The 27,640-nt window shown below is 43.0% G+C and overlaps 1 protein-coding gene across 4 annotated transcripts; it reads left to right on the forward strand.

The window, feature by feature from the left end:
- Positions 1 to 44: 44 nt before the first annotated feature.
- LOC115658415 (histone H4 transcription factor-like) lies at positions 45 to 18,488 on the forward strand. Of its 4 annotated transcripts, none has more exons than XM_030577279.1 (10): positions 45 to 157; positions 1,409 to 1,585; positions 3,916 to 4,139; positions 9,183 to 9,297; positions 10,400 to 10,552; positions 11,535 to 11,612; positions 12,672 to 12,792; positions 14,476 to 14,614; positions 16,773 to 16,888; positions 17,283 to 18,488. In XM_030577279.1, the coding sequence occupies exons 2-10, from the start codon at positions 1,435 to 1,437 to the stop codon at positions 17,680 to 17,682; spliced, it is 1,497 nt and encodes a 498-aa protein (XP_030433139.1). In that variant the 5' UTR covers positions 45 to 157; positions 1,409 to 1,434; the 3' UTR covers positions 17,683 to 18,488. The 4 variants fall into 4 exon arrangements, with proteins under 4 accessions (XP_030433139.1, XP_030433170.1, XP_030433161.1 ...); XM_030577310.1 differs by having other exon boundaries at positions 1,433 to 1,585; XM_030577301.1 differs by having other exon boundaries at positions 45 to 152.
- Positions 18,489 to 27,640: the final 9,152 nt, after the last annotated feature.

Genomic DNA, 27,640 nt, shown 5'->3' on the forward strand with positions numbered 1-27,640 from the left:
CGGGCTGCTATGACGAGGCGCCGCCTCCGCCCTGATCGGCTGCAGTAGCCCCTCCCCTCTCCGCCGCGCGAGGCACGCGAGTTCTCGGGGCCCGCCGGCGGGAGCCTCGATCCCGCTGCTAGAGCGGCTACGGCGCGCGGGCTCCGGCCGTTGTAAGGTGCTTTCCCGCCCGTGACGTGTCCGTGCGCGCGCGTGACTCGGCCAGCGCGTGCTGTGTCCGCCCCTCGCTCCCCTCCCCCGTGTCCGCGGGGCTAATGGTGGGGGAGGCGCCTCTGAATGGCAACACCCCCCTCCCTCCCTCCCTCCGTGAGTCCCTAGGCGGGGGGTGGGAGCAGCGACGGCGAAGTGACGTATTCGGACCGTTGTAATTCCAATGCATCGAGCCGTTCCCGCGGCCGGGACCGCTGCCGCCAGGGGCGGCTGCTCTGGCACAGCGCTCCTGAAACACCGCCCCGGTCCCGCGGTCCTTTCCAGAGAGCAGGACTTGCCTGGCCCGGCCTTGCCGCAAGTGGCTCTTGTTCCCCGGGGAAGTTCTCCCCCGCCCCCCGGCAGCGTGCTGGCTGGCACCTTTGGGTGCAGCGAGGGCTCAGTTAAAGAGGAACGATCATTTGGGATTTTTTATTATTCCAAATGTGGGTCATTTTATTAATTCAGTGTTTGAAAATGGAAGGATCCGTGGGCAGAGTGCAAAGGGGGGCAGTCAGGACACATGTAGGACCATCCCTGCGTGGACTCAGTGACACGGAACAGTACAATCAGGTGTAACTGCTGAGATGACACTGTTACAATTTGTTAGAGGCGCCTTTCACAGTATAACATTGTCAGCCATGTCAGTGATTTTGGAAAACAGTGGTTAGTTAGCATCTGTTCCTTTTGCTAGCACTTTCTCTGGTCAAAGTACCGAAATACTGTCAGCAAATGCACTGACTACCTATTTAATTTCATGATGTTGAAATAGAGAAACTGATTTAGGACCCATTTCCTCAAACATCTGCCTAAGGCCTAGTCTTCACACAGATTTTGTTTTGGTATTCTGTTGAGTAGGGATGAGGTTTTTTTAGCCATATATAGTTATACCAGTACAAATCCCTAGTATGTTTATGCTGCTATACAGGTGCTTATATCAGTATAGCTTAGTCCCCTTCCTATATGGGAATAAGCTATACTAGTATAAACAGATTTATATCAGTACGGTGCCTGCACAGTGTGTGTACTGCTTAAACTATACCAGTATTGTTAAAGAGGTACAACTTTTGTGTGTAGACAAGGCCTGTGCACATGCGAGATTAGGCCATAGAGTCTGAAAGATATTATCCACCCAGTTATAAAAAGGTACATATCATAATTTGGGGGGTAAATTATATGATGGTTGTTTTCATAAGAGAAATTTCTGTAAATCTAATAACAGATAAAACTACTCTACACTTTTAAGTAATGGCCCGTGGAAACAAATTCAAGAACTCAGAACTGATATTGCTGTGTGAATGGGAAGAATGCCTTTTTGTAGGAAAATGTATGGAGGAATTTTGTGATCACGTTGCAGAACACTTGAAAGAGTGTCGACAACATCCTCTGGAAAGAACAGGTAATATATCTGTCTCATTCACCATACAAATAATATTGCAGTATTGAGGATTTTTGTACTTTGTGGCCCTGATCTTGCACTGGCACTTTCCTGGTAGAAAGAAGTCAATAGGACTCTTATGCGTGTGCTGGTGACTACACACCAGAGTCACTTGGAGGACTGGGGCCTGTGTTTGTTTTTTATTTGCATCTGATTTTGCTGGTTTTCTCTTTTTCTAAAGATATAGTACTAAAATAGAAATTATACTAATGTAGCTGAAGTCATGAATCAGAAGTTTAAACTCAATTTCTTCTTGAATTAGGGCTAAAGTGTGTGTTTTTTTTAAATTGGTAGTCTCAAAAAAGAATTTTTGGATTTCTGGAACTTTTGTTACTTAAGATTTCTAACTTTAAGGTGTAGGTTGGAGAAATCAACTTAGAGGAAACTTGCCCTTTTTTGTATCTGTTTTGTGAATGAATAAACAGTGTTTACTTGCTCCTGTTATGTATCTTGCATCTTTCTTCTAATGGTATTACAGTTACTTAAAAGAAAAACTCAGAAGTTGTATCCCGCAGAAAATTATAAGCAGTCTTTGTAGACTGTAATAGCAATAGTGTAGTACAGTGGTTCCCAAACTTGTTCCGCTGCTTGTGCAGGGAAAGCCCCTGGTGGGCCGGGCGGGTTTGTGTACCTGCTGCATCCGCAGGTTCGGCCGATCGCGGCTCCCAGTGGCCGTGGGCTGTTGCTCCAGGCCAATGGGAGCTGCTGGAAGTGGTGCAGGCCGAGAGATGTACTGGCCGCTGCTTCCAGCAGCTCCCGTTGGCCTGGAGCAGTGAACCGCGGCCAGTGGGAGCCGCGATTGGCCGAACCTGTGGAAGCGGCAGGTAAACAAACCGGCCCACCTCGCCAGGGGCTTTTCCTGCACAAGCGGTGGAACAAGTTTGGGAACGACTGGTGTAGTAGATATTTTTAATATTGCTATTGTAGCTCTTATGAATCCTGACCTTTATTCTTAACACTATTTTCACATATTTAATTGCTGGTGTAAATACTGGATTGAGTTTAATTAAAGGTAAAGTAAATGGAAAGTAAAATTGAACCAACAACAATATGCACTTAATGCCTCCTCTATCCAGAGTGATAGTATTTTAGCTCATACATAAGTAAAAGTTAATCTTTACAACATTCTGTATTGGTCCTCTGAAACCACTGGGCTTGTCCTGGTTTGCTTTGGTGCTCCAGAATGAATAATTCTATGATGTTACAGCTGCGTATAACCTACTGGAGTACTGGGCATGGGAGACTCAAGTAATTCCTGTGTTAATTTTTGTTTTGTTGCCTTATTATGTGGGCCCTATCCTGCAGTTGAATCAATGTGGGCAGATCCTTGCACCCACATGGAGTCCCTTTCAAATTTAGAGCTTCTTCCAACTCACTGGATTGAAACAAGTAGGCAGAACAAAGTGATGACCGTGTGAAAGCCTGCAAACTAAAAATGCCAATCAGTTTCCGTATCAGATATTCTTAACAGTGTCCTTTTGAATTCAAGATTTGCACTGTCAAAAATCAAATATTGTGCAACACTCAAATATCCAAACCAAAATTATCAGAAACTCTTTTATCTGAAATAGATATATCCTCTTCTTTTTATGACTTGGGATTTCCTTTGTGTTTCCATACTTATTCATTGTGCCCATTACATTTGGATAATCCAGTTTGTACTATATAACTAACTACTCAAGTGGGTTCAGGAAAGATTATTGAATAATTAAAAGTTTGGTTGGCTGTTATACAGGTTGGAGTGCAAATTGATTGTAAAATTTGAAAACATAATCAAGATTTTTGAAGGAAGGACTGTCATTTGCTAAAAGTCCAGTGCCTATGAATCAGGCCTCAGGTGTTTACTATTATCATTTATATTGTGGTAATGTGTGATAAGTTTTATATGCAGTGTTCTTGTAGCCATGTTGTTCCCAGGATGTTACAGAGACAAGGATATTACTTCGCCCAACTTGTCTTTTTAATAGTAATCAATAACACTGGAACCATTCAATAGTCCTTACTCAGACATTCTAAGCCCAGTGCTCTCTTTCTGAGGAAAATTCCACTAGAATTATCTGAGTTTTGAGAGAGTGAAAAATCTTGTTCATTGCTGAGGCTTAAAATCTTTAAATACTTAATTATCTGAACGTAGCCGTTATCCATCACTCTAGTTTTACCGATGGTTCAGTAGATCATCACCTAAAATGTAAGTAATAGTTATCTTCTGGTACCTTCTTGAAGATTGTCTCACACAGTTCCTAACTTAATACAACATTCCATGAAACATTATTTCTTTTTTTTGTGTTTAGAGCAGTACAATTGTTGGTGGAGAAATTGTGAATTTTTGGCTGCAGGTCCCAGGGAGCTGGTAACCCATGTAAATTTTCATAGTTACCACACCAAGCTGAAATTCCTAGGCTCTCAGTTAAGGGCATCCCACCAAGATTGGCCAGCATGTTCTCAGAACAGCCATAACCGGAATCAGATACCAAGGATTTCAGAGATGTATGTTTGCCAATGGGAGAATTGTGATGTAAGTGAAATGAATGTTGTTTCCTTTCTTTTCTTCTAACTCTACCTTAGCCTTCCCGAGCTCCAGCACCTGGAAAAAAGAGGTTTCACTACTGAATTTTTTTATTATTTATTATTCAGTGGTGTTCCATTCCATCTTCATAAGTAGAAATGGTAATTATTGTGATAGTGTTTGCCAAAGTATATACTGTATATAAACATCATTTATTTTAGTATCTGCAACCGATTTACTTTAAATCCAAGTATTCTTCCTTTTGTTAGAACTAAAATGATTTTTTCCCCACTGCACTGCTTTTTCTGTGTGTTAGAAATATATCATACAAAATTGCAAGGTAAGCAGAAATATTCTAAGCCAATGAATATGCCATCAACCTAGTTAAGAGACCCACTGTATTTACTTTGACCATTTTCTGGAACAAAAATTAGACAAGAATATCTGATATTTTCTCAGATATTTGCAATCTTTTAATGATTCTGGAACTAGATGGCTCAGAGGATGTGTTAATGAGTCTTTCATCTTTAGGTCACTAATTAAAATGTGACATAGCCTGGAAGCAACTGAAAAATGTCAGCTTCTTACAGCTCTTTGGTGGAATATGTAAAATTAATTAGTGGTCTCCATCCAATTCCTAGTGGACAATGTCTGTATCAAGAGTTGTTTGCAGTGTTGTACCCATGTTGGCTGTTGAAGAGAGCTCTCTGTAAGCTTGAAAGCTTGTCTCTTTCACCAGCAGAAGTTAGTCCAATAAAAGATATCACCTCGTCACTTTGTCTTTCTATATCAAGAGAGTGATTACATTTTACGCCAATTAATATCCTCTTTGCCAGTGTTTGCATGGTTGGTAATAATTGAATGGGCTCTGCTAGGAGTGGGACCATATTAGTAGGGCAGTGTGGGGAAGCATGTTGTCTGTCATCTTTGGCCCCTAAACTCAGTTCTTGTCAGTGGGTATTATTTTTGCATCCATTGGGTTGAAGCCCTGCAACTGATGCTCCATCTGGAAGAGGACTCCTTAGGCATGCCCTTTAGATTGAGAACACTGAGCAAGGTAGGCTTCAGAGAACCTTCCTTCACTACTACCTCTTTTTAAAGGTTGTTACCCGTGTCCAGGTTGGTTTTCATGAAATTTACAAACATCAAACTTTGGTTCAAATAGTTTAATAAATAAGTCAATGAAGAATATAGAGAGAATAAGATTAAAACAAAAGACTTGGCATGCAGAACACAGAAACGCTATGAAACTCACTCTGCAAATCTCCTCTAGATAGGTTCACGTCAAGTTTAATTCTACAGAATTAAAAATAAGCAGATGCTTACATTTCTAGAAGAGCTCTCTCTCTCCTTCCCGCCCCCAACTCTTTTGGCCTTTCAAAGTCACATGGTTTCAGGAGTCTCAAGTATATGTCCCCCCTCCCCATCAGCTTTCAGTTGTTTCTTGTTTGTGACCATTTTTCATTTTAAAGGTGTGCCAATTCTGGTTGTGGGTACAAACAATGATCCTGATTCTTCAGTGAAGTCCATGAAATGTACTCCCATTGATTTCACTGTTGCTCTGCCGAGGCACAGAGGTCTGCCTACATGGAGCTCAATCCTGAGTTTAAGTCAGTGTAATGTTTGAACACATGTACTATCTTGAGGGAGTGGAATAGTTTCCATTCTCTGTATAATGACTATTGTCCCATGTTTCTATTAACATTCCCCCTATCTATCACTGGAAGTATTTCCCAATTTCTTCTGTCAAAATGTAATATTCACAAGCCCTTTGATCTTAGTCTGCCTAAAGGGTGACTGGATCCTGGTCTGTGTGTCTTCTGAGATGTTAACCTAGAAGAAAGCGCATTTGTTCCTTTGACTCTGAATTTAAAGAGACAGTGCTCATATAATTCTTAGATTTCTCTCTTCATGTTAATGCATTTCTACATCAAATAAGAATTATTGACAGATTAGTTTTAATCTGTCACAGCCTCTACCTGTATAAATAGAGGATTTTAGTCACCAGGGCCTGGATCTACAAAGGTACTTAGGTGTCTGACTCCCAGATTTAGGTGCCTGTATAGCATTTTTAGGTGCCACTGTGATTCACAAAACCCCTGCTTGGTTGCTGCCTAACCCTGTAGGTATCTAAAGTCACTCAGCATCTAAATTTTTGCAGTAAAAGTTACTTAGGCACCTATGTTTCTGCCCCTGGGCAAGCACATTGCTGCCTCATTGTAGGTGTTCATGTATTCTAAGGGCAGAAGAGATCATTGTGACCATCTAATCTGAAAATTATTGGTACAAGTCCTTAATGATAATTGAAATCGCAAACCCTCATTTATAAGGCCAGTGTTCTGATCCATGTGCTAGAGGGCCTTTATGGTATGGATGTCTATCTGCCATCTAAGCCTCCATGTGAGTCATGACTCAGGAAGATGGGCATCCCTCTGACTAAATTGCATGTGGTGCTCAATCCAGTAAGTGTGGTTCATAGGCCACCTAACATCACACCAATAATGGGGGGTTGGCAGGTAATGAAAGAACCTTTATCTTTATCCCAGTGGTTAGGACACTCACCCAGAGTACTGGAGACCAGCAGTTTAAGTCCCCACTGAACTGTAATGATTCTCACTCTTTCTCTGGCCAAATTAATATTCAGTTATTTAAAGTGGAACAGCTTAAAAAGGAAAGAATGAGGAAGATCCACATGAGAATAGTCTAGTGATTAGAACATGCACCTGAGAGGTGGTAGACCCTTTGTTCAAATACCTTTTCACTGGGCAGAGGCAAGACTTGAACTGGGGTTCCCACCTGCCCACCCACCGTGTTTCTGTGCAGAGTTGGTGGCTTAAGAGCATGTCTACCAAATCAGGCCCCACGTGTGACTTAGGCAGAGGAATGCTTATCTTCTCCCAGTTGTGGATCATAAGCAGAAATAGATACCTCCCTGCAGCACGAAATTAGACACTTATCTCCATGACAAGGGTGAGGCTTAGATCCCCTCTCATGGCATCTCCCACTGACTAACTTAAGCAGTTCTGTGCCTAGTGTGCTGAGTTTTGTGGGTGGCCTTAGGCACCTATCTCTCCCCATTCATTGTATAGAAAGCCGTAGGTGCTTAACTCAGGGTTTGTGGATCACAGTGTTGTTCTTGTGGTTTTCTAGGCACCTAAGTCCCTTTGTGGATCTGGGCTCAGTGTATGAAATACAGAACCTTTCACAAACATTCATTTCTCTTTAAAGTTAAAAACCAAAACAGATATAATTAATTACTGTATCATAAGATAATTGGCTGTGTAGCTTGACCTGCAGGTTCCATTTCCATTGAGCCCCATAACTTATGGAGGTTACTTTTCCCACGGTGATTGTTATTTTTAAAATATAAAGGTTAAAAAAAAAAAGTCCTTGTGTATGTACTTACTGGAACTGATCTTGCATGTTGCTAGGCCTTTAATTTTAAGAAATACCAATAAAACTCAAGAGATCTCACATTTTTTCAGGCCACGAATCAAGAGCCGCCCTGGTTGTGCATGTCAGGAAACTCTTTCTCTTTTGTGGAACATGTATTTTTAAAAAAAAACGTTAACATTTATGGAAGTTGTTCTGATGGGGTAGTAACTTCATTTTCAGTTAGTATATAATCAGTTTTTATGGGTAATTGGGGTTTTTGTATGGTTTTCTTCACTTAAGATGAAATATGCCCTTTAATTTTATTTCTTTCTATACGTAGCACTTTGCTAAATATTTCTATACATGTTCCTTCAAGCTTAAACTGCTGTTATGAATTGTATTAATTAAAACAGTGTTTCCCAACCTGGTAGGCAGGCTAGACTAGTCCAGAAAGGTGGGGTAAGATGCAAAACGAGGAGAGAGAGGGGGCAGGGAAAGCTGCTAACCATTTCCATACCCATAGCAATGGATGAAGTCCTCCTTGAAAATCACCCATTTTGCCTCCCAGCTTCTGTGGTGGCTCCTAATGTATCAAACTGCAGATTGACTCTTTCTCTCTCCTCTGCTGCAGCAACACTTAAATGTAAAGTTACTGAGATGATGTACCACCTCTGCCCGCTCTGAGCAACCTGCACTAGTAGGTTTCTGGTGACCAGGAGAGTGTAGGGGGGAAGCAAAAAAAAAAAAAAAGAGAGAAAAGAAAGAATCTAGGGAAAAAGGAGAGATAGAAAAACAATTTTTAAAAATGAGAATAGGTAAAGAAATACGGAGAGTCAGTGACAACTATACCAGGGCATGGTGCAATGGGATGGTGAGGGCTCCTATTTGCTAATCCATCAGAAGAGGGGGCTTCCAACAAAAGAAAAGTCGGGATCCACTAGACTAAAATAGACTGACTTTATCTTTAAGCTACTACAGCAGAGATCAGCAACCTTTGGCACGCAGGCCATCAGGGAAATCCACTGGCAGGTCGGGACGGTTTATTTACCTGCAGCGTCCGCAGGTTCGGCCGATCGCAGCGCCCACTGGTCGCGGTTCGTTGTTCCAGACCAATGGGGGCTGCGGGAAGCAGCATGGGTTGAGGGATGTGCTGGCTACCACTTCCCACAGCCCCCATTGGCTTGGAACAGTGACCCACAGCCAGTGGGAGCTGTGGTGGGCTGAACCTGCGGATGCTGCAGGTAAACAAACCGTCCTGGCCTGCCAGCGGATTTCCCTGACGACCATGTGCCAAAAGTTGTCAATCCAGTGCAAATATCTGTAATAAAAATAATATAAAGTGATCACTGTACACTTGTATTGTGTGTTGTAACTGAAATCAGTATGTTTGAAAATGTAGAAAAATGTCCAAAAATAATTAATACATTTCAGTTGGTATTCTATTGTTTTAAAGTGCAATTAATCATGATTAATTTTTTTAATTGCAATTTTTTTGAGTTAATCTCATGAGTTAACTGCAGTTAATCAACAGCCCTATTCAAAATTTCTTCAACAGATGAGGCATCATTTACTCTGTGTAAATTCTCTAGAAATCACTTCTCTTAGTGTGTTTTGTTTTTGTCATTTGATTTCCTGCCAATACTACTCATCGTCTTCATGGTTCCATTTTGTCCTCAGGTTACCTACAACAACCCAGAATGGTTTTATCGGCATGTTGCCATGCATGCATACTCTGCAGAGAAAGAAAACATTTCAAATAACAAGAAAGCTGTTTGTTGTTGTCACTGGAAAGGTAGCTCACATTCTATATTTAATTTACAAAATATGGACTAATGCCCTAGTAATTTCACTGCCACTATAACATTTACTGGGTTTTTCATGAAGCACAGGAATATGTTAGATATCTTCATACAGTCTTTTTCCAGCAATCTTAAATAATTAAAGTACTATTCCTACATTGTAAGCTCCTGATTAATTTAAATGGATTGCACTAGCAATGCCAAATCACTTATAAAAGCCTAGTATGCCAGAGTCCAATCCTTCAAGGTTCTGAGCATCCTTAATTCCCATTTGACCTCAGTGGGAACTGAAAACTTTCAGCACCCACAGGCTTTGGGGTCCTACACGGAAGGCATATTTTTGAGCTTAGAGTAACAATGTTGCTGCCCTAAAACTTTTTCACACTTTGTAAGAATTCAAAAACAGTAATTTAATGGGCGTTCTGCACATAACTTCAATGGGAATTTTGCCTAAACCAGTAGTCCCCAAACTGCGGGGCACGCCCCAATGGAGGGGCATGGAGAAGTGTTTAAGGGGATGCATGGTGGGGCCCAGGCCAGCTCCAACAGGGGGCATGGAGGGAGTGCCATCCAGCCCGTTCTGCCCCCAGCCTAGCGCCAGCCCTAGCTCTGTTTGGCCCTTCTCCAGCTCCAACCACAGCTCCACTCTGCCCCCAGCCCAACTCTGCCCTCGATCTCCCTCTGCCTCGCCTCCAGGCCAGCTCTGCCTGCATCCTCAGTTCTGTGCTCATCTCTGCCATCGGCTCAAGCGCCTCTGCTGAAGAAACCTTGGCTAAGGAGTAATGGAGCGGGGGACGCAGACAGGAAAAGTTTGGGCAACACTGGCCTAAGCCAATGCCCACTGAAGTAATTGGGAATCAGTCCATTGATTTTTAGTAGGCTTTTGAACAGGCCCTGTGTAGCATTTGCAGAACTGAACTCTTTGTAGTGCTTGCAGTAGTAATGTTCTGACTTTTCCTAAAAACATTTTAGTTGTGCTCCTCTAAAAACTGATTGGCAGGCTATATATAATACAATCTTTCCTGTTTGTACTCAAGAGAAAATAAAGTGCTCATGTGCAACTGTTCTGTAATCTTATATAGGATGTGTTTTTAGATTGTTCAGGAACATTTAAAGGAAAGCACAAGCTGTGGGATCACTTAAGAACCCACACTCAAGAAAGAGTGGTGGCCTGTCCCTCTTGTGGAGTGATGTTCTCCAATAATACCAAGTTTTTTGATCATGCCAAGCGACAGGTTTCAGAGGATCGTAAGTGGATTTGCTCTATTTCTGTTTACATTTATTTAGGGGTTTACTTTTGGACTGGTTTATAACAGTACATATATAACACCTATTACTATTTTTCAGAAATGTCAATTAAATGCAAAATTGACTTTAGGAAGGAAATGATCTTCCTGAAGCATGGAAGTACTTTTGGCTTTGCAATGATTGTTTCATATAAATGATGAATTGGGGTAATGGAGGAAAGAGAGAGAGCACTCAGATGCATATTTAAATATAGTGGCTGTCCACCTGACAATTGTGGCATTCCATTGTAAAAATAGAGATTGCTTCTGACTCCATGCCCATGGCTTCTCAGGGTAACTGCATTCCACTGGAACAGTGAAACTGATGACCAGTGGGAGAAGCTGTTTAATGCCAGAGACAAAGCTCTTACAGGAGTTGGACTTAAATTATGGAATTCACTTCTGAAAGTGATCTGAATGATCATGGAACTAAGCACTTTCAGAGCTAAATGCAACACTCTCTCTTGAGCTTAGATTTTACTCAATATGTTCTTCTCTGCAGCACATTCTCATACCACCCCCCACCACTGTCCTTCAGCAACTATAAACTAAGCAGAATATTTTTCCTACAGGCCAGAAATGGGGAGAGAGATTTTTTTTTTTTAAATATTTGGAAAATGCTCAGGTACTATGGATGTTACGGTGATGGGGTCTATATAAGTACTGAACCCATAAAGCTCCAAAACTTGGCAGGTTTCAAACTGTTAATATTTGTTAACAGATTGTTGTCTTGTTAGGAATAAAATTAATATATTGCTAATTAAAATTCTGCAATTACCCTAAACCAGATTTTTTCTGAAAAACATCTGGAATACAGAATAATACTGAAATTGTCCCACTGCTGTGACAGTTTAGTGATCAAATTGACAACCCTAATCTATGTGTTTTAAAAATAGATCAATAAATATCAATTGCATCACTGATCAGTTCCCATTAAATTTCAGAACAAGTATTTGTTTGTCAGAATTGTGATAAACACTTTGCCAATGAGAGGTTACTACGAGACCATATGAGAGGACATGGTGAGTCAGAGCTTTTTTAAATAAATGTTCTACTAAACTGTAACACAACCATAGATAGATGAAATATTATTAAGATACCTTTTCATATGTCAGTTGAGAGAAGCAGTATACAGACTCAAGGCAATTATGATACAATTGTGGGGAAACAGAAGTCTTACTATCAGATAGACAGTCCATATGAGATGGCTTTCTCCTCTTCGCATGCCCACTTGTTTAGGACTTTCTCCTCTTTGTGTCCTCACTTGACTACAAAGTTTGAATATTACAATTCCCTCTTAGGGTTTTTCTTCATGGGGAGGTTATTCTAGAGTAAGATAAAGTATAAATCTAAAGTGCTAAAGCTATTCTGGAATAAAAGTGACTTATCTGTAATTTAGTTTAATTAACTTTCCAAGTGGATTAAGCTCAATAAGAAAAGGACACTTGCTCCGGGATAAGAGTCCATATGTGGATCTACCTAGTAGCTAATGAGGAATAGCTTATTTTTCAGTTGCTATTCTGGTTACTTTCCCCATCCAGACAAGCGGTTAGCATGAGCACATTGTGCCAACCATACATATTTTATATTGGCTGCCCATAAAACATCAGATTATAAAATGACACACTTTTTTAAACTCCCCACCAAAGAGTAGATCCTGCCTACATTCAGAATTTCCTGTTGCATGCACTCTCACAACATCCACCTTTTACGAATTCCCGCTATTGTGCCATAAGCAAGTAGGCAATTAGGCCTTTGTTTTACTAGTCCCTAGAGAGTGAAACAAACTCCCCCTTCCCCTCTGAAATTTGTCTCTCTCTCCGTCAACATTTTGAAAATACCTCAAAATGCTTTTTCACATGCATGTTTATTGGAATGCCCACTGTTTGGCCCATATTTATTACCCTTCTGTTCTCTTTCTTTCCCCCTTTTTTTTCCTTATGCATTGTATACCCAAATTAGCGTTAGTTGTTAATTTTAGTGTGAATGGGTTTTTCTAAATGTTTTTATTATATTGCACTGCAGACTGAGTGTCTTGGCAAAGGAGTGATATAGAAATAAAAATAGTATTATTTCTCCAGTTACCCGTGTTACATGTCCATTTTGTGATATGGTATGTACAAGTGTCTCCTCTCTGAAAGCGCACATCAGATTCCGACACTGTGATGAACGCCCTTTCCACTGTGATCTCTGTGAGAGTAGGTAAGAAGATTTGGAACTCTTAGCTAATCAACAGAAGTTTGGAAATAATTCAGTGTTCAATGAATGTAAGAGGTAACAAAGGTAAGAAAAAGGTTCAACTCTTAAAATAGCAACCCTTTGCTTGAAAAATATATAGATAGAGGGATGCATTAGTCTGTTGGAACACATAAAGGCACTTCTTGAACTTATGGTGGAAGTAGGATTGATACTTGATTTCTAGTGCCAAAAGATGTCTTCCAAGTAAGACTATGCATACTGTAAGAAAAGGCCATCAATGATCAATTAGGTCATATTTAGCAACTATTTCCCCCCTCAACTGATCAGCTGCAAGGGTTACTGGATACTTCTGTGAGAGTCAGATGCTCCTCTTCTGAATTGTCCTCCTGCCGCTGGATCATTTTACTTATTTCCTCTCAGCTACCTCTATTTTTCCACTCCCCATTTGATTCTCTTAACTTCCTGGTAGCTCTCACAACTTTCTTTACTTTTTCCAGTTCAGTCAAAGGGAACACTAACTGTGGCATTACTAATGGAGCAAGACGTAATGATATAGGACACTTACATACGTAGGCAGGGTCCCATTTAAATAGGGCCTTGAAAGGGAGGATAAGAAGTTTAAACCTGATGCAGGGATGGATTCCAGGAGAGGTCAGATAAATGGATAACACTTTCATGTGCATGTTTTAGATAGACTGGAGGGAGTAATATGAATATTTGAGGGACTAGAGCGGACGGAGGAGGTTGCTCTTATTATGATAACATTTGATCAGTGCATGGACAAGAGATTTAGAGAACAGAGAGGCATGGTTGGATCATTGAAAAGTTATTGTGGGAAAAGTGGCAAGATTTGGACATAGCCTGGATACCTAGGAAGAAAGTAGAATCAGAGATTAACCCCAAACCATAATAATGAGAATGTTGGAAGTATATTCCCCTTTCACAGATTGTGAAATGGTCGTAGAGGGGATAATTGATTTGTACAAGATCCCCATTGCTCATCATTGTCAGAACCAGGAATTTGCTTCATATAAATGAACTCAAGAATTTGTGAAACCCACTCCTGTGCTTCAACCACTAGATCAGGGTTTCTCAACTTGTGGGTTGGAACCCAGCACTGGGTACCTAGAATGTTTCCAAGGGTCACATGGCAACTCCTGTCCCATGAGGCTGGCTGGGCTTGCCTCCCTGCTCCAGGCACTGCAATTTTTGGGGTCCCAGCACCACTCAGATTTGGCCCAGCTGCCATGTCAGGAGTCTGGGTAGACCAGATTTGAGTGAGTGGCACTACAACCCCGTGAGCCAGATCACAACTCCACTCAAACAAATTTGGTCCAATCAGAGGGGCAGGGCCAAACTTGAGTAATGCTGCAATCCCTGAGGTTGCAAAGCCTGGAGCTGAGCCAAGCCCAGCAAGCCCCACAGCACAGGAGCTGCCACTGTGAGGTGAGTGCCGGGCAGGACCCAACCCTCCCCTCCCCCAGGTGGGGAGGCAGGATCCAACCAAAACCATCCCAGGGCCTCCACCCTCAGAGTATTTCCTGGGTTGCAACAGGCCATAAACATTTAAAAAGGGGCCCTGAGCCCAAAAAAGTTGAGAACCACTGTACTAGACCACACCCTCTCTGCTATTATTGCTGTTATTTGAACAGTAAAAGTAATTTGTTTCACCTATATGCTCCTCAGTTTTAAGAATGCTTATGATCTCCATAAACATGTTGAAACACACAATGATTCAAATGCCTACAGCTGTGATGTAGAAGGATGTGTTTTTACTTCACGGACTTCACAGATCTTGAGACAGCATTACAAGAGAGCACATATGGTGGGTATTAAATAAGTAGACGGAAGTATCTTTTAATAGACAATAGGGGCTGATTTTCAAAATGCATGTATATGTCAAAATACCTGACTTGTGCTTGCATCTAGGCTATTTGAGTGCATAAATTAACCCTACACAGTTGCATGTTCCCAATCTTGAAAACTGGGCCAATATCATGTTTTTCTTTCCTGTAAATCAACAAGCCATTCCTAGCCTGAGAAGCAAAATATTTGAGGAATATACTTCTATGTCAATTTACTGCACTCTGTCCCTAGAACTAGTACAGCACACAAAAACAGAACTAGAACCGGTACATATTTATTATGTGGATTTTAAACTTGTGTGAGTTATAATCAGGGCCAGGCAAATGGGGCCATGCCCAGGGCGCTGTACCCAGAGGGTTGCCACAAGGAGCTCAGGCTTCCCCTGGCTGTGGCTGGACTCCTCTCTTCTCCGGCCCCTCCCCCATGCTGGGCCAGCGGGCTTCTCCCCACCCCCTTAGCCCCTCCCACACTCTCTCCTTAGCCAGGTGACTGAGGGCCCCGGCTCTGCCCCAGCCCCTGGGAGCCCAGAGCAGCGCGGCCAACCGCTCACTGCCCGGAGCGGAACCAAGTCTCTCCCTGCCTGTGGCCCTGCACCATTCGGTCTCTGACGGGGCCAGCCAGGAGGAGCAAAACTTCCATGGGGGTGTGGAGGATGGGGAGCTGGGAGGAGGGGGGACTTAAAGTGACAGTGTGTCTCAAACTCCCTAGCACACACAGGTAGGGTGACCAGATGTCCTGATTTTATAGGGACAGTCCTGATTTTTGGGTCTCTTTCTTATATAAGCTCCTATTACCCCTCACCCCTGTCCTCATTTTTCACATTTGCTGTCTGGTCACCCTACACAAAGGCTCTCACACCCACATACATTCTGTCTCTCACAATCCCCCAACACACTGTCTCTCTCACACACAGACTAGCTCTCACACCCACATACTCTCTGCTTCTCACAGTCCCCCAACACACACACACTGTCACACAGTCCCCCAATACACAGTCACACACACACACTGGCACTCTCTCTTTCTCTCACACACACACACAAATACACGCTCTGTCATGTGCACACGCACACTTGTATTACTGTTATTACTGCTTGGTACTTCCTGTCAAAATGCTTGTGGTGAGCCAGCAGTGGCTAGGGGCTGCAGGAGAGCTGTGGGCTCCAGCAAGTTGCAGCCTCCATGTGACAGTGTGAAGCCTGCCTTGAGCCACAGGCCAGGCGCCACAAGCCACTGCAACAGCACAGAAGTAAGTGTGGCAATACACCATATACCATGCCACCTGTGCTGCTGCTGACAGTGGCCTAGGAATTTGCTAGTTGCAGCAGTTACTCATTGTGACGTTATCTGATTAAAACACGACCATGCAGATCATTTTTGCAACCACTGTTATATATTTGCAACAAATCTTGTACAAAATGTGGCATGTAAGATGTCTATAAAAAGGTTACAATTTTCTGAATATGTTTATGCTCTCTGTATGCATGTATCATTTTTGTACTTGAAGTTATAAGTATTGGCTCTATACCTGTATTTCAACTGTTTGCTCCTGGGTAACGCCCACAAGGTAGTTAGCAGCACCTCTTGAAGGGACTAGTCAGAGTAAGTGGCTCGTCAAGGGACACTTAACTCACAATGGACCATGAGAGATGCCCGTCTACATTGAATGGGCTTTCCTGTGGACATTCTATATGAAGTATAGGTAATGGCCGGGGGGAGCCCAGGATGCCTGTGGGAGCCAGGGGTGATGAGAGGAGAGGGAAGGGGGTGCCAAAATGCAAATTCGCCCAGGGCACCATTTTCACTAAAGCTGGCCCTGGTTACAATGGCTGATGTATTGCAATCCAGTACTATCCAGCTGATGTTTTGTTTAAGCTGCAGTTGTTTGAGGGGAAGCCATAGACCCTGCTATCAAGACTGAGGTATTTGCAGTATAATTTTAGATCAGAGAATTGCAATATTCAGTGGAGGTTATCTGTCAAAAATGTGTACTTAGAAAATAATGTAAGTATTACAGGAGTATAACATATAGTTAATATTAATTTTTTCTTTCTTCAATTTTACTTTGTATTTATCATCAACCTCAATTACTGATTTCCACACCATCTTTTCCTCAGAATAATGGCAATCTAAAATATAAATGTCACATCTGTCAGAAATGTTATTCCTGGTGTTACACATTGACTCTGCATCTTCGCAAGGTGCACAAACTCAGCAGTCATTCTCGCTTCAGGTATGTTATCAATTCTTACCCAAAGAAAAAATGAAATCTTTTTTTCCTGGGAGGTGGGGCAGTCTTGTATAAGGGATACAGATATTTGGTTGATTACCATATAATACTCAATTTAAAGAATGAGGAGCTCTTCTAATAAAATATATTATGAATAGATATCTCTTCTATGCAGGTTCATGTTTAGAGTCGCACAAAGTAGTTAGTGCCATTATGTTTGTTTCTTTGCATAAATTTTGTTTCCTTTAACTACCATTTCATACATTGCAATTTATTATTTGGGTTTTAAATGCTAGCTGTTTGGATTTAGTATGCATTTTTGTAATTTTGTATTTGTATGGATGTATATAAAGCTACAGTCATTTTTATTTTCATGACTTTAATTTTACTCTCTTAGATACAAAGAATATGATGATGGGTACTTGAAGCTGAATGTAGCAGTTTATAATGCTGTCATGGGTTTAGATCAGGGTCTTGAGAACAAGATGGCACCAAAGAAGTCTTCAGTAGTTCAAAACAGTACTGGAAAAGACAGCTATGCCTCTTGCGAAAGAAGCCATTCATCAGTGGAACTACATACCCCAAGATGTCAGAGATGGTCACAGACTACTGCAGAAAAGGTTGTGGTAGAATCAGACACCTCCATAATGGAGCCAGTGTATTTTGAACTTCAGACTACACCACAGTCATTTGAAAACTCTGCTGCTTCCTCTGAATTTGATCAAGCAATGACACTGAATACAAAGGAAAAATTAATAGAAATTGCAATAGGCTTGGGAATTCAGGTTGCTGTTTAAGAAAAATGCATTTTTTTGGATGTTACCTTGGGACCTATTTAGTACTCCTGGAAGAGTTCATTATTTTAACTAAATATGGAATTTACAAAGAGTCTGCATTGTTTTCACTTGTCAAATTTTGTATGTAACATTGTGTATGTATTTGTTAAATATGCTAAATATACTAAATTATTTTACTTGAATAAATGATAGTACACCAGAAAGGTTTTGCTATATGTTCAATATGTGATACTTAGATGACTGACTGACTATTCCAACAAGAAGGTATTGGATTTCATTAATCTGTGTGCTGTTGTAGTCTGTCTATACAAAAGAAACAAAGCTATCCCTCAAAGGCAAAATTCTGAGCCAGTACACTAGACAAAGGGTTTGATCTGGTAGATTGTGCATTGCTATTTTTTGATTAGATAAACATTTTTCATAATGCATCTGGTCTAAGAAGTGTCTTTGCCTTTAGTTAGTGATGTTAAGTATATTTCAAGTATATGCTAGAGTAATTTTAAGTGTCTTTCAAGTAGTTTACTTTGGCTTTAAGCTATGATGTGTTTTGTAAATTAATATAATTTTAAAACCTTTTTTTATTGTTTAAAGGTGATTACAATTCAAGAATTGTTTGCATTCATAGAATAGTGAAAAAGATGTTTAGAGAACTGACCTTGGTTTCAGATAGCACTCATTATAGTTGAGAGATTACAAAGTATTTCATAATAATCATTTGGGCACTAGAACTGATGACTGTAGTTTTCAGAAATAATTCTATGCAGCCATGGTTATAGAACCTGTTAAATAAAAAATGTTGGATGTGACTCCAGTATTATTTAGTTTTTTCATTCACTTATAAAGGGTGCCAATAATTTGACAGCTACTGCCATGCAATAAAATACCTTAAAAAAGAATAAGCTCTCCAAATAAAATGTACAGGGATATACAGTTTCAGAAAAACGGGGACAGGATCATACCCATTACAACTTAGAACAAACCTAGTATCCATCTAATCACCCAACCTACGGAGCGATCAGTTCTTGACCAATAAGAAGAGTGGAGAAACAAGAGTAGCAGATATAAAAGCAAGGGGAGGGAGCCCAGACAGCCAAAAATAGGCCAGCTGAAGTAAATGAAAACTTGACCTATACCCTAAAGGCAGCTAAGGAGGGGTTCTGGCAGACTTTTTCTGGGAGGGAATTCCACAATAAAGAATCCTCCTTTGAGAAAAATGTGTCCCCATTCCAGTCCTAATTGAATTAGCCACCAAGTTCAAACCTGCCCCTTATCACCTAATTGTTTCAGAAATTGTTATAGGATCTTTTACTTCTAATTAGATGCCTACCAGAGATGGAATTTTTGAGGTATTTAACTAAACAAAAGCCACAGAAGTTTTTCATTTTTTTGGTCAAAATAATGCACTTTTTGACCAAGTTCCAATCCATACATCTGAACCTCCACCACTGCAGCACAGACATCTACCACTTGAGCTACAGTGCCTATGCATTATGGTTGGAGTCCAGCTTGGCTCACTCTCTCCTGTCCTAAAAATTGGGGGAGTACCTGCCCCATGTAGTGCTCCAAGAGGAAGTTTGATTTGATGGGGCCATATGCTGGGTCAAGAGGGGGTTTTGTGGGAATCCCAGCTTGTCTCTCTCATCGCTCACCCTCCAGGAGTTGGGGGAGCATATGGTGATGCATATGGTGCCTCCTGAAGTGGGGTGAGTAGAAAATGGGATGCTGGGGTGAGATTGGAGGGATTGATGGGGAGGAGCCCAGCCTGGCTCTCCCCCTGCAGTTGCTTTGGTAGTTCCTAAATGTTCCCAGCTGCTGCAATGTGTTGGCTGCTGCAGCTGCTTTAGGGGCAGCATGGACCAGGGTGTCTAGAATAGTGATTGATCTTGGCAGGTTGCCAATACTTTTCTGTCGCATGCCAGTAAGAAGAAAATTGGGATTATTTTTTGTTAACACTTTACATCTCACCTAAATCTGAATGGAATTTCACTAGGCAAAAAAAAGGCACCTCTGTGGCCTGAGGGATTTCTCCCTGCTGACTATCAAAGGTCTGCTGCAAACAGCAGAGCTATTAATGCTTCTCAAAGAAAATAATCTTTTAAAATGGAAAATGTTAAGCAACCTAAATCAACCGGTCATTACCAGTTCCCCAAAAGGGGCACTAGAAAAATGTTAGGCCTCAATCTTGCCACTGATTCCCACAGCAGACCCCCACTGCCATCACTGGGGACTCCATGCAGGTGCAGGCATCTACTTGCATAAAGTCAGTTGCAGGATTAAAGACTTAACATAAAATCAAAAGTCCATGTAGTGAATATCAATACAGAGGATGAGAGGAGGATGTAGCCCCCCCACCCCATTCAATGGGGTAGGTTATACTCAAATTCATCTAATCTGTGGAGTTGCTGCTCTCCTTGTGGAGCAAGTGGGTGATAGCTCTCCCCATGGGGATGGGAGGGCTCTGCCCTGTATGTGTCCAGGAGCCACTTTCAGCCCTGCTTATTCCTGAGCTCCAGCAGTGCTGTTGGTAGGAGTGGTGCCCCAAACCCCACTCTTACCTCTGGGCTATTGGCTTGGTGGATTGCCTTGGTTGGGTGTGGTGATGCCAGCAGCAGCAACAATAGGATCAGGGCCCAGTCGCGCCAGGCAAGTCCCTCCCCACGTTCTCATGATGGAAAGGCAGCAGACCAAACCTGAGATGGGTCCTGTGTAACTGGATAATCTGGGCCTGATTTCTGTGGGTGCAACTGAACCCATGCTACAGCTGTCTCTGCATGAGACAAGTAATAGGAAGAATGCATGTAGTGGAGTAGTTAGTCTACAAACTCACTGTATATTATAAGCCTGCAGGAATTGCTAATAGTTAATGTGATCCTATTAAATGTACCGTTGTAAGGTAAAACAATTCTGTTAGATCAGCCACCATGCAATGATAAGTTTTTTCAAAGGGAAATCATCCCTTTGAAAATCCATACTTTTATTTCCTCCTTTAGTTACTTTATTAATTACACCATATTCCCCCCATGCTGCAAACAGTTATACACATGTTTAACTTCACTATCATTCACGGTGGTAAAATGAATCGTGCATGTTTGCAGGACTGAGGCCTCAGAAAGCTGAAAGTGAAATTTGTTTTGAAATCAGATTTGTAGTTCTCTGGCTTAATAATATGTTCATATACTAATTCCTGTGCAGATCAAGAGGCTTTGTTTACACTGCTTATTTTTACTGCTCATGTGCACCACTACTTAGATCCAGTTGATAGGCCAGATGGTTTTCAGGGTTTATTGGTTTTGTTTTCAGCTGCATGTATGTGCCTATTTGCACTATGCAAAACAAAATATAATATAAAATGTGATTCTGCTATTTTTTTAAAGCTCTTCAGTGAAAAAAAACCTTTCATTTCAATTTCACTACAACGTTGTGATTCCAAACTGCAAAACCTATGTGTTAGTCATTCAGTCCGAAAAACCTGAAAAGTAAAGTCACCAGGAATGCTCTGGTGTTTGTAATTAGTTCCTGTTTAGCCTTTACTTTCAAGTTGTTTTCTTCTTAGGTTGCGCAGCTGTATTAAATATAATTGGAGGCTATAAAAGGTTGCTGTTTCCTGGAGAGGCCTGTAGAGGGTGCAGGTGTACTGAATGCTCATGATGATAACCCAAATCTTGCCATTAGTTTGGTGTTATGCATTGTTCTGTGCAGTCTCTGTGTGTATATATATAAACAAGATAATTTAATAAATGTTTTAAGCAGCTATTTATTAGCGAGGAAAAGCTTTGTTAGAAATGTAAAATCATGTGATGTGCTGTGTGAGACCCCCGGCTGAAAAACTGCTGCTTTATTCCCACATATCAGGTATGAGATGGCTATGATTCACTTAGCTATGATTCACTTAGGGCCAGATCCTGTTCTCATGGAGTCAGATCATCAGTCAGTGTAAACTGGCATAGCACGATTGAAGTCTATGCATCTATGGAAATGTATACTAGCTGAGGATCTGGCCTTTTAGCTTTAACAGATGTCAGAGCCATAGGACTGTGCCCTTGGCTTTGAGGAGATAAAGGGAAAGCCAGCTCAACAGCGCTGCAGTACTGACGGACAAACAGTACAAACTAAACTCATTAGATGCCCTCCTGCTCACCTTGCAGCAGGAGGAAATGCACCACAAGGTGGTTACACCTGCCAGAAAGCAGCAAGACTGAGGGTACGTCTACACTACGGGATTATTCCGATTTTACATAAACCGGTTTTGTAAAACAGATAGTATAAAGTCGAGTGCACGCAGCCACACTAAGCACATTGATTTGGTGGTGTGTGTCCATGTACCAAGGCTAGCATCGATTTCTGGAGCATTGCACTGTGGGTAGCTATCCTGTAGCTATCCCATAGTTCCCGCAGTCTCCCCCGCCCATTGGAATTCGGGTTGAGATCCCAATGCATAATGGTGCAAAAACAGTGTCGCGGGTGATTCTGGGTGAATGTCATCACTCATTCCTTCCTCCATGAAAGCAACGGCAGACAATCATTTCGCGCCCTTTTTCCCGGGATTGCCCTGGCAGACACCATAGCATGGCAACCACGGAGCCCGTTTTGCTTTTTGTCACTGCCACCGTATGTGTACTGGATGCTGCTGACAGAGGCGGTACTGCAGCGCTACACAGCAGCATTCATTTGCTTTGCAAGATAGCAGAGACGGTTATCAGTCATTCTGTACCGTCTGCCATGTCATTGTAAATTGGCGATTAGATGACTGTTATCAGTCGTTCTGTACCATCTGCTGCTGTCATGGGTGCTCCTGGCTGACCTTTGCTGAGGTCAGATGGGGGTGCAAAGACAAAAATGGGACTGACTCTTCAGGTCATTTCCTCCTTTATATTTTATCTAAAAATAGAGTCAGTCCTGCCTAGAATATGGGGCAAGTGTACTAGAGAACCAGTGTACCAGTGAGCACAGCCGCTCTGTGTCAGATCCCGCAGAAATGATGAGCTGCATGCCATTGTAGGGGGTGCCCCTGCAACAACCCCACCCGTTGCTTCCCTGCTCCCCCAACCCTCCTGGGCTATTGTTGCAGTGTCCCCCCCATTTGTGTGATGAAGTAATAAAGAATGCAGGAATAAGAAACACTGACTTTTTAGTGAGATAAAATGAGGGGGAGGCAGCCACCAGCTGCTATGATAGCCCAGGCAGGATATTAAAAGGTGTGGGGGAGAGGAGCCCAGCATCCCACTGCTATGATAGTCCAGGCAGTACAGAATCTTTTCTTTAGACATGAAAGGGTGGGGGCTGATGGAGCTCAGCCCCCAGTTGCTATGATGAAGAAAGTTACCAGCCGTTCTATACCATCTGCCGGGAATGACCAGGAGTCATTCCTGTTTTTACCCAGGCGCCCCTGGCTGACCTCACTTGAGGCCAGCCAGGAGCACTCACGGGATGATGATGAGGAAAGCTACCAGTCCTTCTGCACTGTACAGTCTGCCACCAGGGAAGGGAGGGAAGAGGATGCTGCTGTTCAGTGCCGCAGCACCACGTCTACCAGCAGCATGCAGTAGACATACGGTGACATTGAAAAAAGTCAAGAAATGATTTTTTTTCCTTTTCTTTCACGCGGGGAGATGGGGGGTAAATTGGCGAGCTATACCTTGAACCACCCTGGACAATGTGTTTGACCCTACAGGCATTGGGAGCTCAGCCAAGAATGCAAATGCTTTTCGGAGACTGCAAGGACTGTGGGATAGCTGGAGTCCTTGGTACCCCCTCTGGCCCTCCATGAGCGTCCATTTGATTCTTTGGCTTTTCGTTACGCTTGTCACACAGCACTGTGCTGTGGACTCTGTATCATAGCCTGGAGATTTTTTTCAAATGCTTTGGCATTTCATCTTCTGTAACGGAGCTGTGATAGAACAGATTTGTCTCCCCATACAGCGATCAGATCCAGTATCTCCTGTACAATCCATGCTGGAGCTCTTTTTGGATTTGGGACTGCATCGTCACCCGTGCTGATCAGAGCCCCACGCTGGGCAAACAGGAAATGTAATTCAAAAGTTTACAGGGCTTTTCCTGTCTACCTGGCCAGTGCATCCGAGTTCAGATTGCTGTCCAGAGCGATCACAGTGGTGCACTGTGGGATACTGCCCAGAGGCCAATACCGTCGATTTGCAGCCACACTAACCCTAATCCGATATGGTAATACCGATTTCAGTGCTACTCCTCTCGTTGGGGAGGAGTATAGAAACTGGTTTAAAGAGCCCTTTATATCGATATAAAGGGCCTTGTTGTGTGGACGGGTGCAGGGTTAAATCGGTTTAATGCTGCTAAATTCAGTTTAAACGTATAGTGTAGACCAGGCCTGAGTTAGTGGAGATGGTAGAAGAGCAGCAATCTTTACTCAGGGGCTTGAGGAGCCCAGTGGGGAAGCAAGAGCTGCACATTTTTTCTTAATACTATAGAAACAACTTTGGTTTTCAGTTATTTTTTTTAATAATATTCATTTGTTTTATTTTATTCATATTTTGCACTTTTATATGTTCCCCCTTCATCTGAGGATCATGTTATTGTGGGCGGAGCCGGTAGTGACACACACAGTTAAGGTTTCCTAACACTTTCCATTATAAGGTCCTGATTTGAGTTGTGTATATGTTTGCCAAATGTTAAGAGTTCTGACTGAAATTTCTCATGCTAGATGTCTACCTTTGCCTGATTTTGAGGGAAAATATCAGCAAAAATAGTCCAGCTCTTTCTAAGAATGCAGTTAGGAAAAAACACAATGTTTTCTTCATATTATACGTATTATTACAACTGTTTAATTTAAAAGTATGGATTTGAAAATTGGCAGTGGCATCTGCCTGGTGTCAGGGATGTGCCTTTTGCCATCCCCATGGAAATCTGCCCATTAATGATAAGTCTCTAAAAAAAAATCACAATCATACATGCTCAGTAGAGGCTTATTGGAATTTCGCAGCTAAATTCTCAGAAGATTCTGTCTGTACTGAGCATGCTTTATTCCCAGAAAGTGATGGAACATGCTCCTTCCCAAGGCTGCAGGGCTGAGTAGAACTTCCCCTAAAATTACTATTTCTGGCTGCAGAAACTATTATGGTGACTGGCACAAGAACTGAGAGCACAGAAACTCTCTCCTGTGCTCTTGATACCTGCCTTTTTGGTGCCCAGGAGAATGGAGGTGAAGGATGCAGCCTAACTGGAATGCAGAGGGGTGAAAAGAAATTTTTGTGGGGGTGGGGAGAGAGTGGAGTGAGCCAGGAAAGGGAAAACCAAGACAGGAGCCTTGGGTGATGGTTGTGGGAAAGGGCAGAAAGGGGCTGCTTGGAGATGGCTAGGACAGGAACTAGTTGGAGGGGAGAAAGAAAGAAAGGGTCAATCTTGATGGAGGGGGTGGAGAAATGGTGGTAAGAAGGGTCTAGTCTGTACCACTAGCGAATATTCACCTGCAAAACCAGAATTCTCCAATCTCACCATTCTTCTGTTGTCAACAAATGGGTATGAAACCCACTGATAAAATCTGCATCTCAGCCCTTCTCTAGTGATTGGTCCATGTAGAAAATGACAACATACTACTGCTACTATTAGTTGCTCCTTTAGCTCAAGTGGTGGAATTTGTGCTGTGGATCTAAAGGTTCCAATTCTGCTGATGACCCATGCAGAGGTCAATATGTTTTCACACAACGTATTTCTTTGTTGTTGTTGCTTTTTTTTTAAAAAAAAACATTGGATATAACATTTGAAACAACAAGTTAAAAGAATATAAGGTTGCAAAGTCAAGCACTTAAAAGTTAGGAAATTCCAGAATTAGGGTTGCTTGTGCAACCTTAATTATGTGATCACCTATAATTTTTGCTACAGAACCTCTGCCTCACTCAGTGCACTATTTCTGGCATTCCTGAACTTCTGAGTGCTTGACTTTGCAATGTTACTGTTCTTTTAATATTTAATATAATTACATAAAATTGAAGTGTACTAAATAAAGTTCAAAGCATTCTTTGTATGCTAAAGTATAGAAACATTTACCCTCTTACTACAAAATATCAGTTCTTCTTCGAGTGCTTGCTCATATCCATTCCAGTTAGGTGTGCGCGCGCTGCGTGCACGTTCGTCGGAAGATTTTTACTCTAGCAACCCCCGAAGGGTCGGCTGGGTCGCCCCCTGGAGTGGCACAGTCATGGAGCCGGATATATACCCCTGCCGACCCGACCGCTCCTCAGTTCCTTCTTACCGCCCATGTCGGTTGTTGGAACAGTGGAGTGCAGCTTAGCTGTCCTCCACTTCCCTAGCTACTCCTTGTTTCTTTGCTATCTTTGTTGTATATAGTTGGTTTTATATATAGTTATAGTTAGTTTGAGAGTTCTTAAATAGTTAGTATATATAGTTCAGTGGGGTTTGGGCATTAGCCTCTTCCCCGCATCTGGTGCCGGGGCCCATGCCTAGTTCACTGGGGTTCAAACCGTGCTCGGCCTGTCATAAGCCAATGCCCACAAGCGATCCCCACGACTCTCATCTAAAGTGCCTTGGGGGAATCACACATTACAGATAAGTGCCATATTTGCAAGGCATTTAAATCGAGGACAAAGAAAGAGAGAGACTTTCACCTAAAGAATCTCCTCTTGGAGGCAGCTTTGAACCCTCCGTCCTCGGCACCGAGCGCTGAGCACTCTGCTAGCAGCACTCCTCCGGCACTGGACCGTGCCAGCACCGCCAAGACACCGTGGCACCGGCCATCTCCGGCGCAGGGACCTGCTCAGCACCAATCTCTCTCCCCGAAGCAGAAGAGGTCAAAGTCCTCCACTACCTCTGTGCCCTCGGTGCCACAGATGCAGCCTCGTTTGGACTGCCCGGCACCTACATCTGCCGCGGCACCGACTGCTTCGGTACCGTCAACTCCGGTTCCGCGGGGGCCGTCGACTCCGGTCCCTGAGAGCTCCCCATCGAGGCCTGTGGTTGAGCTTATGGTCCCCTCTACACTGGAGACATTCTCCACATCCAGGGACCTTATAGCCATGATGAAATCTGTCCTGCCTCAGCCCCCAGCACCGCTGGTGCAGGTATTACACTCCAGAGGCAAGCCAGCCGTAATGAGACCTCCTTCAGTCGGTTCGGCAGACCAGCACCAGTCACAATTCAGGTCCCAGTGCCGTTTGCGGTCTCATCGACGATCACGGTCCTGACGCCGCTCTCAGTCCCAGCACCGCTCGCCTATTCGGTACTGGTCGTACTCGTGGCATAGATCGACGTCTCGGCCTCCAGCCTGGTACTCTCGGTACCGCTCCAGCTCCCGGCACTGCTCCTGGCACCGCGACTCTCGCAGCCATTCCTGCTGCAGACCTTCGAGATCCAGGTCGACCTCCCAGCACCACGCCGGTCACAGGTCCCGGTCTCGCTCTCAGCACCAGTATGACTCCAGGTACTGATCCCCGGTGCCGAGGAGATCACCAACGGCGAGAGAGAGGGACTCTTACCATGGTCTTTCAGCTCCTCCCTGGCCGTCCTGGCACCCGTCCGTGTCTTCACAGGCGGACAGCGCGTATGCCCAAGACAGAGATGCCGATGTGCCCGCCATGATATTCCATGAGCCCAAGGCTCAGGATCACGGACCTCATCAGTGGGCATTCTGGACACCTTGGGCATATCATCAGGCCCAAGGTGCACATCCTGGCCCGTCACGCTCTGCCACATCAGAACACTGGGTGCCGGAAGCCACTATAAGCCACCTTCCTCCTTCTGCTTTGGAGGAAGTATCGGTCCAGCCACAGGACTCCCAGATCTCAAGGGAGACAGAGGCTATCCACCAAGAAGAGCCCTCCACTGACCCGCTTGTCCCAGGTCTCTCCTCATCCTCCTCCCCTGACCAGGCGGTAGCCGGAATGTCGTCTGTAGGCCCTCCACCAATTGACCTGAGGGCCCACCAGGACCTCCTCAGGTGTGTGGCACAGAATATGAACTTGCAAGTGGA

The sequence above is a fragment of the Gopherus evgoodei genome, chromosome 1, assembly GCF_007399415.2.
Source record: "Gopherus evgoodei ecotype Sinaloan lineage chromosome 1, rGopEvg1_v1.p, whole genome shotgun sequence".
In the NCBI taxonomy this organism is placed as follows: domain Eukaryota; kingdom Metazoa; phylum Chordata; order Testudines; family Testudinidae; genus Gopherus; species Gopherus evgoodei.

Excerpts from the sequence above, each read along its gene's own strand:
- LOC115658415 (XM_030577279.1), top strand. The coding sequence starts at position 1,435 with ATGGCCCGTGGAAACAAATTCAAGAACTCAGAACTGATATTGCTGTGT. Across the intron at positions 4,140-9,182 it reads GCCAATGGGAGAATTGTGAT|GTTACCTACAACAACCCAGA; the intron begins GTAAGTGAAATG and ends TTTTGTCCTCAG. Across the intron at positions 10,553-11,534 it reads GCGACAGGTTTCAGAGGATC|AACAAGTATTTGTTTGTCAG; the intron begins GTAAGTGGATTT and ends ATTAAATTTCAG.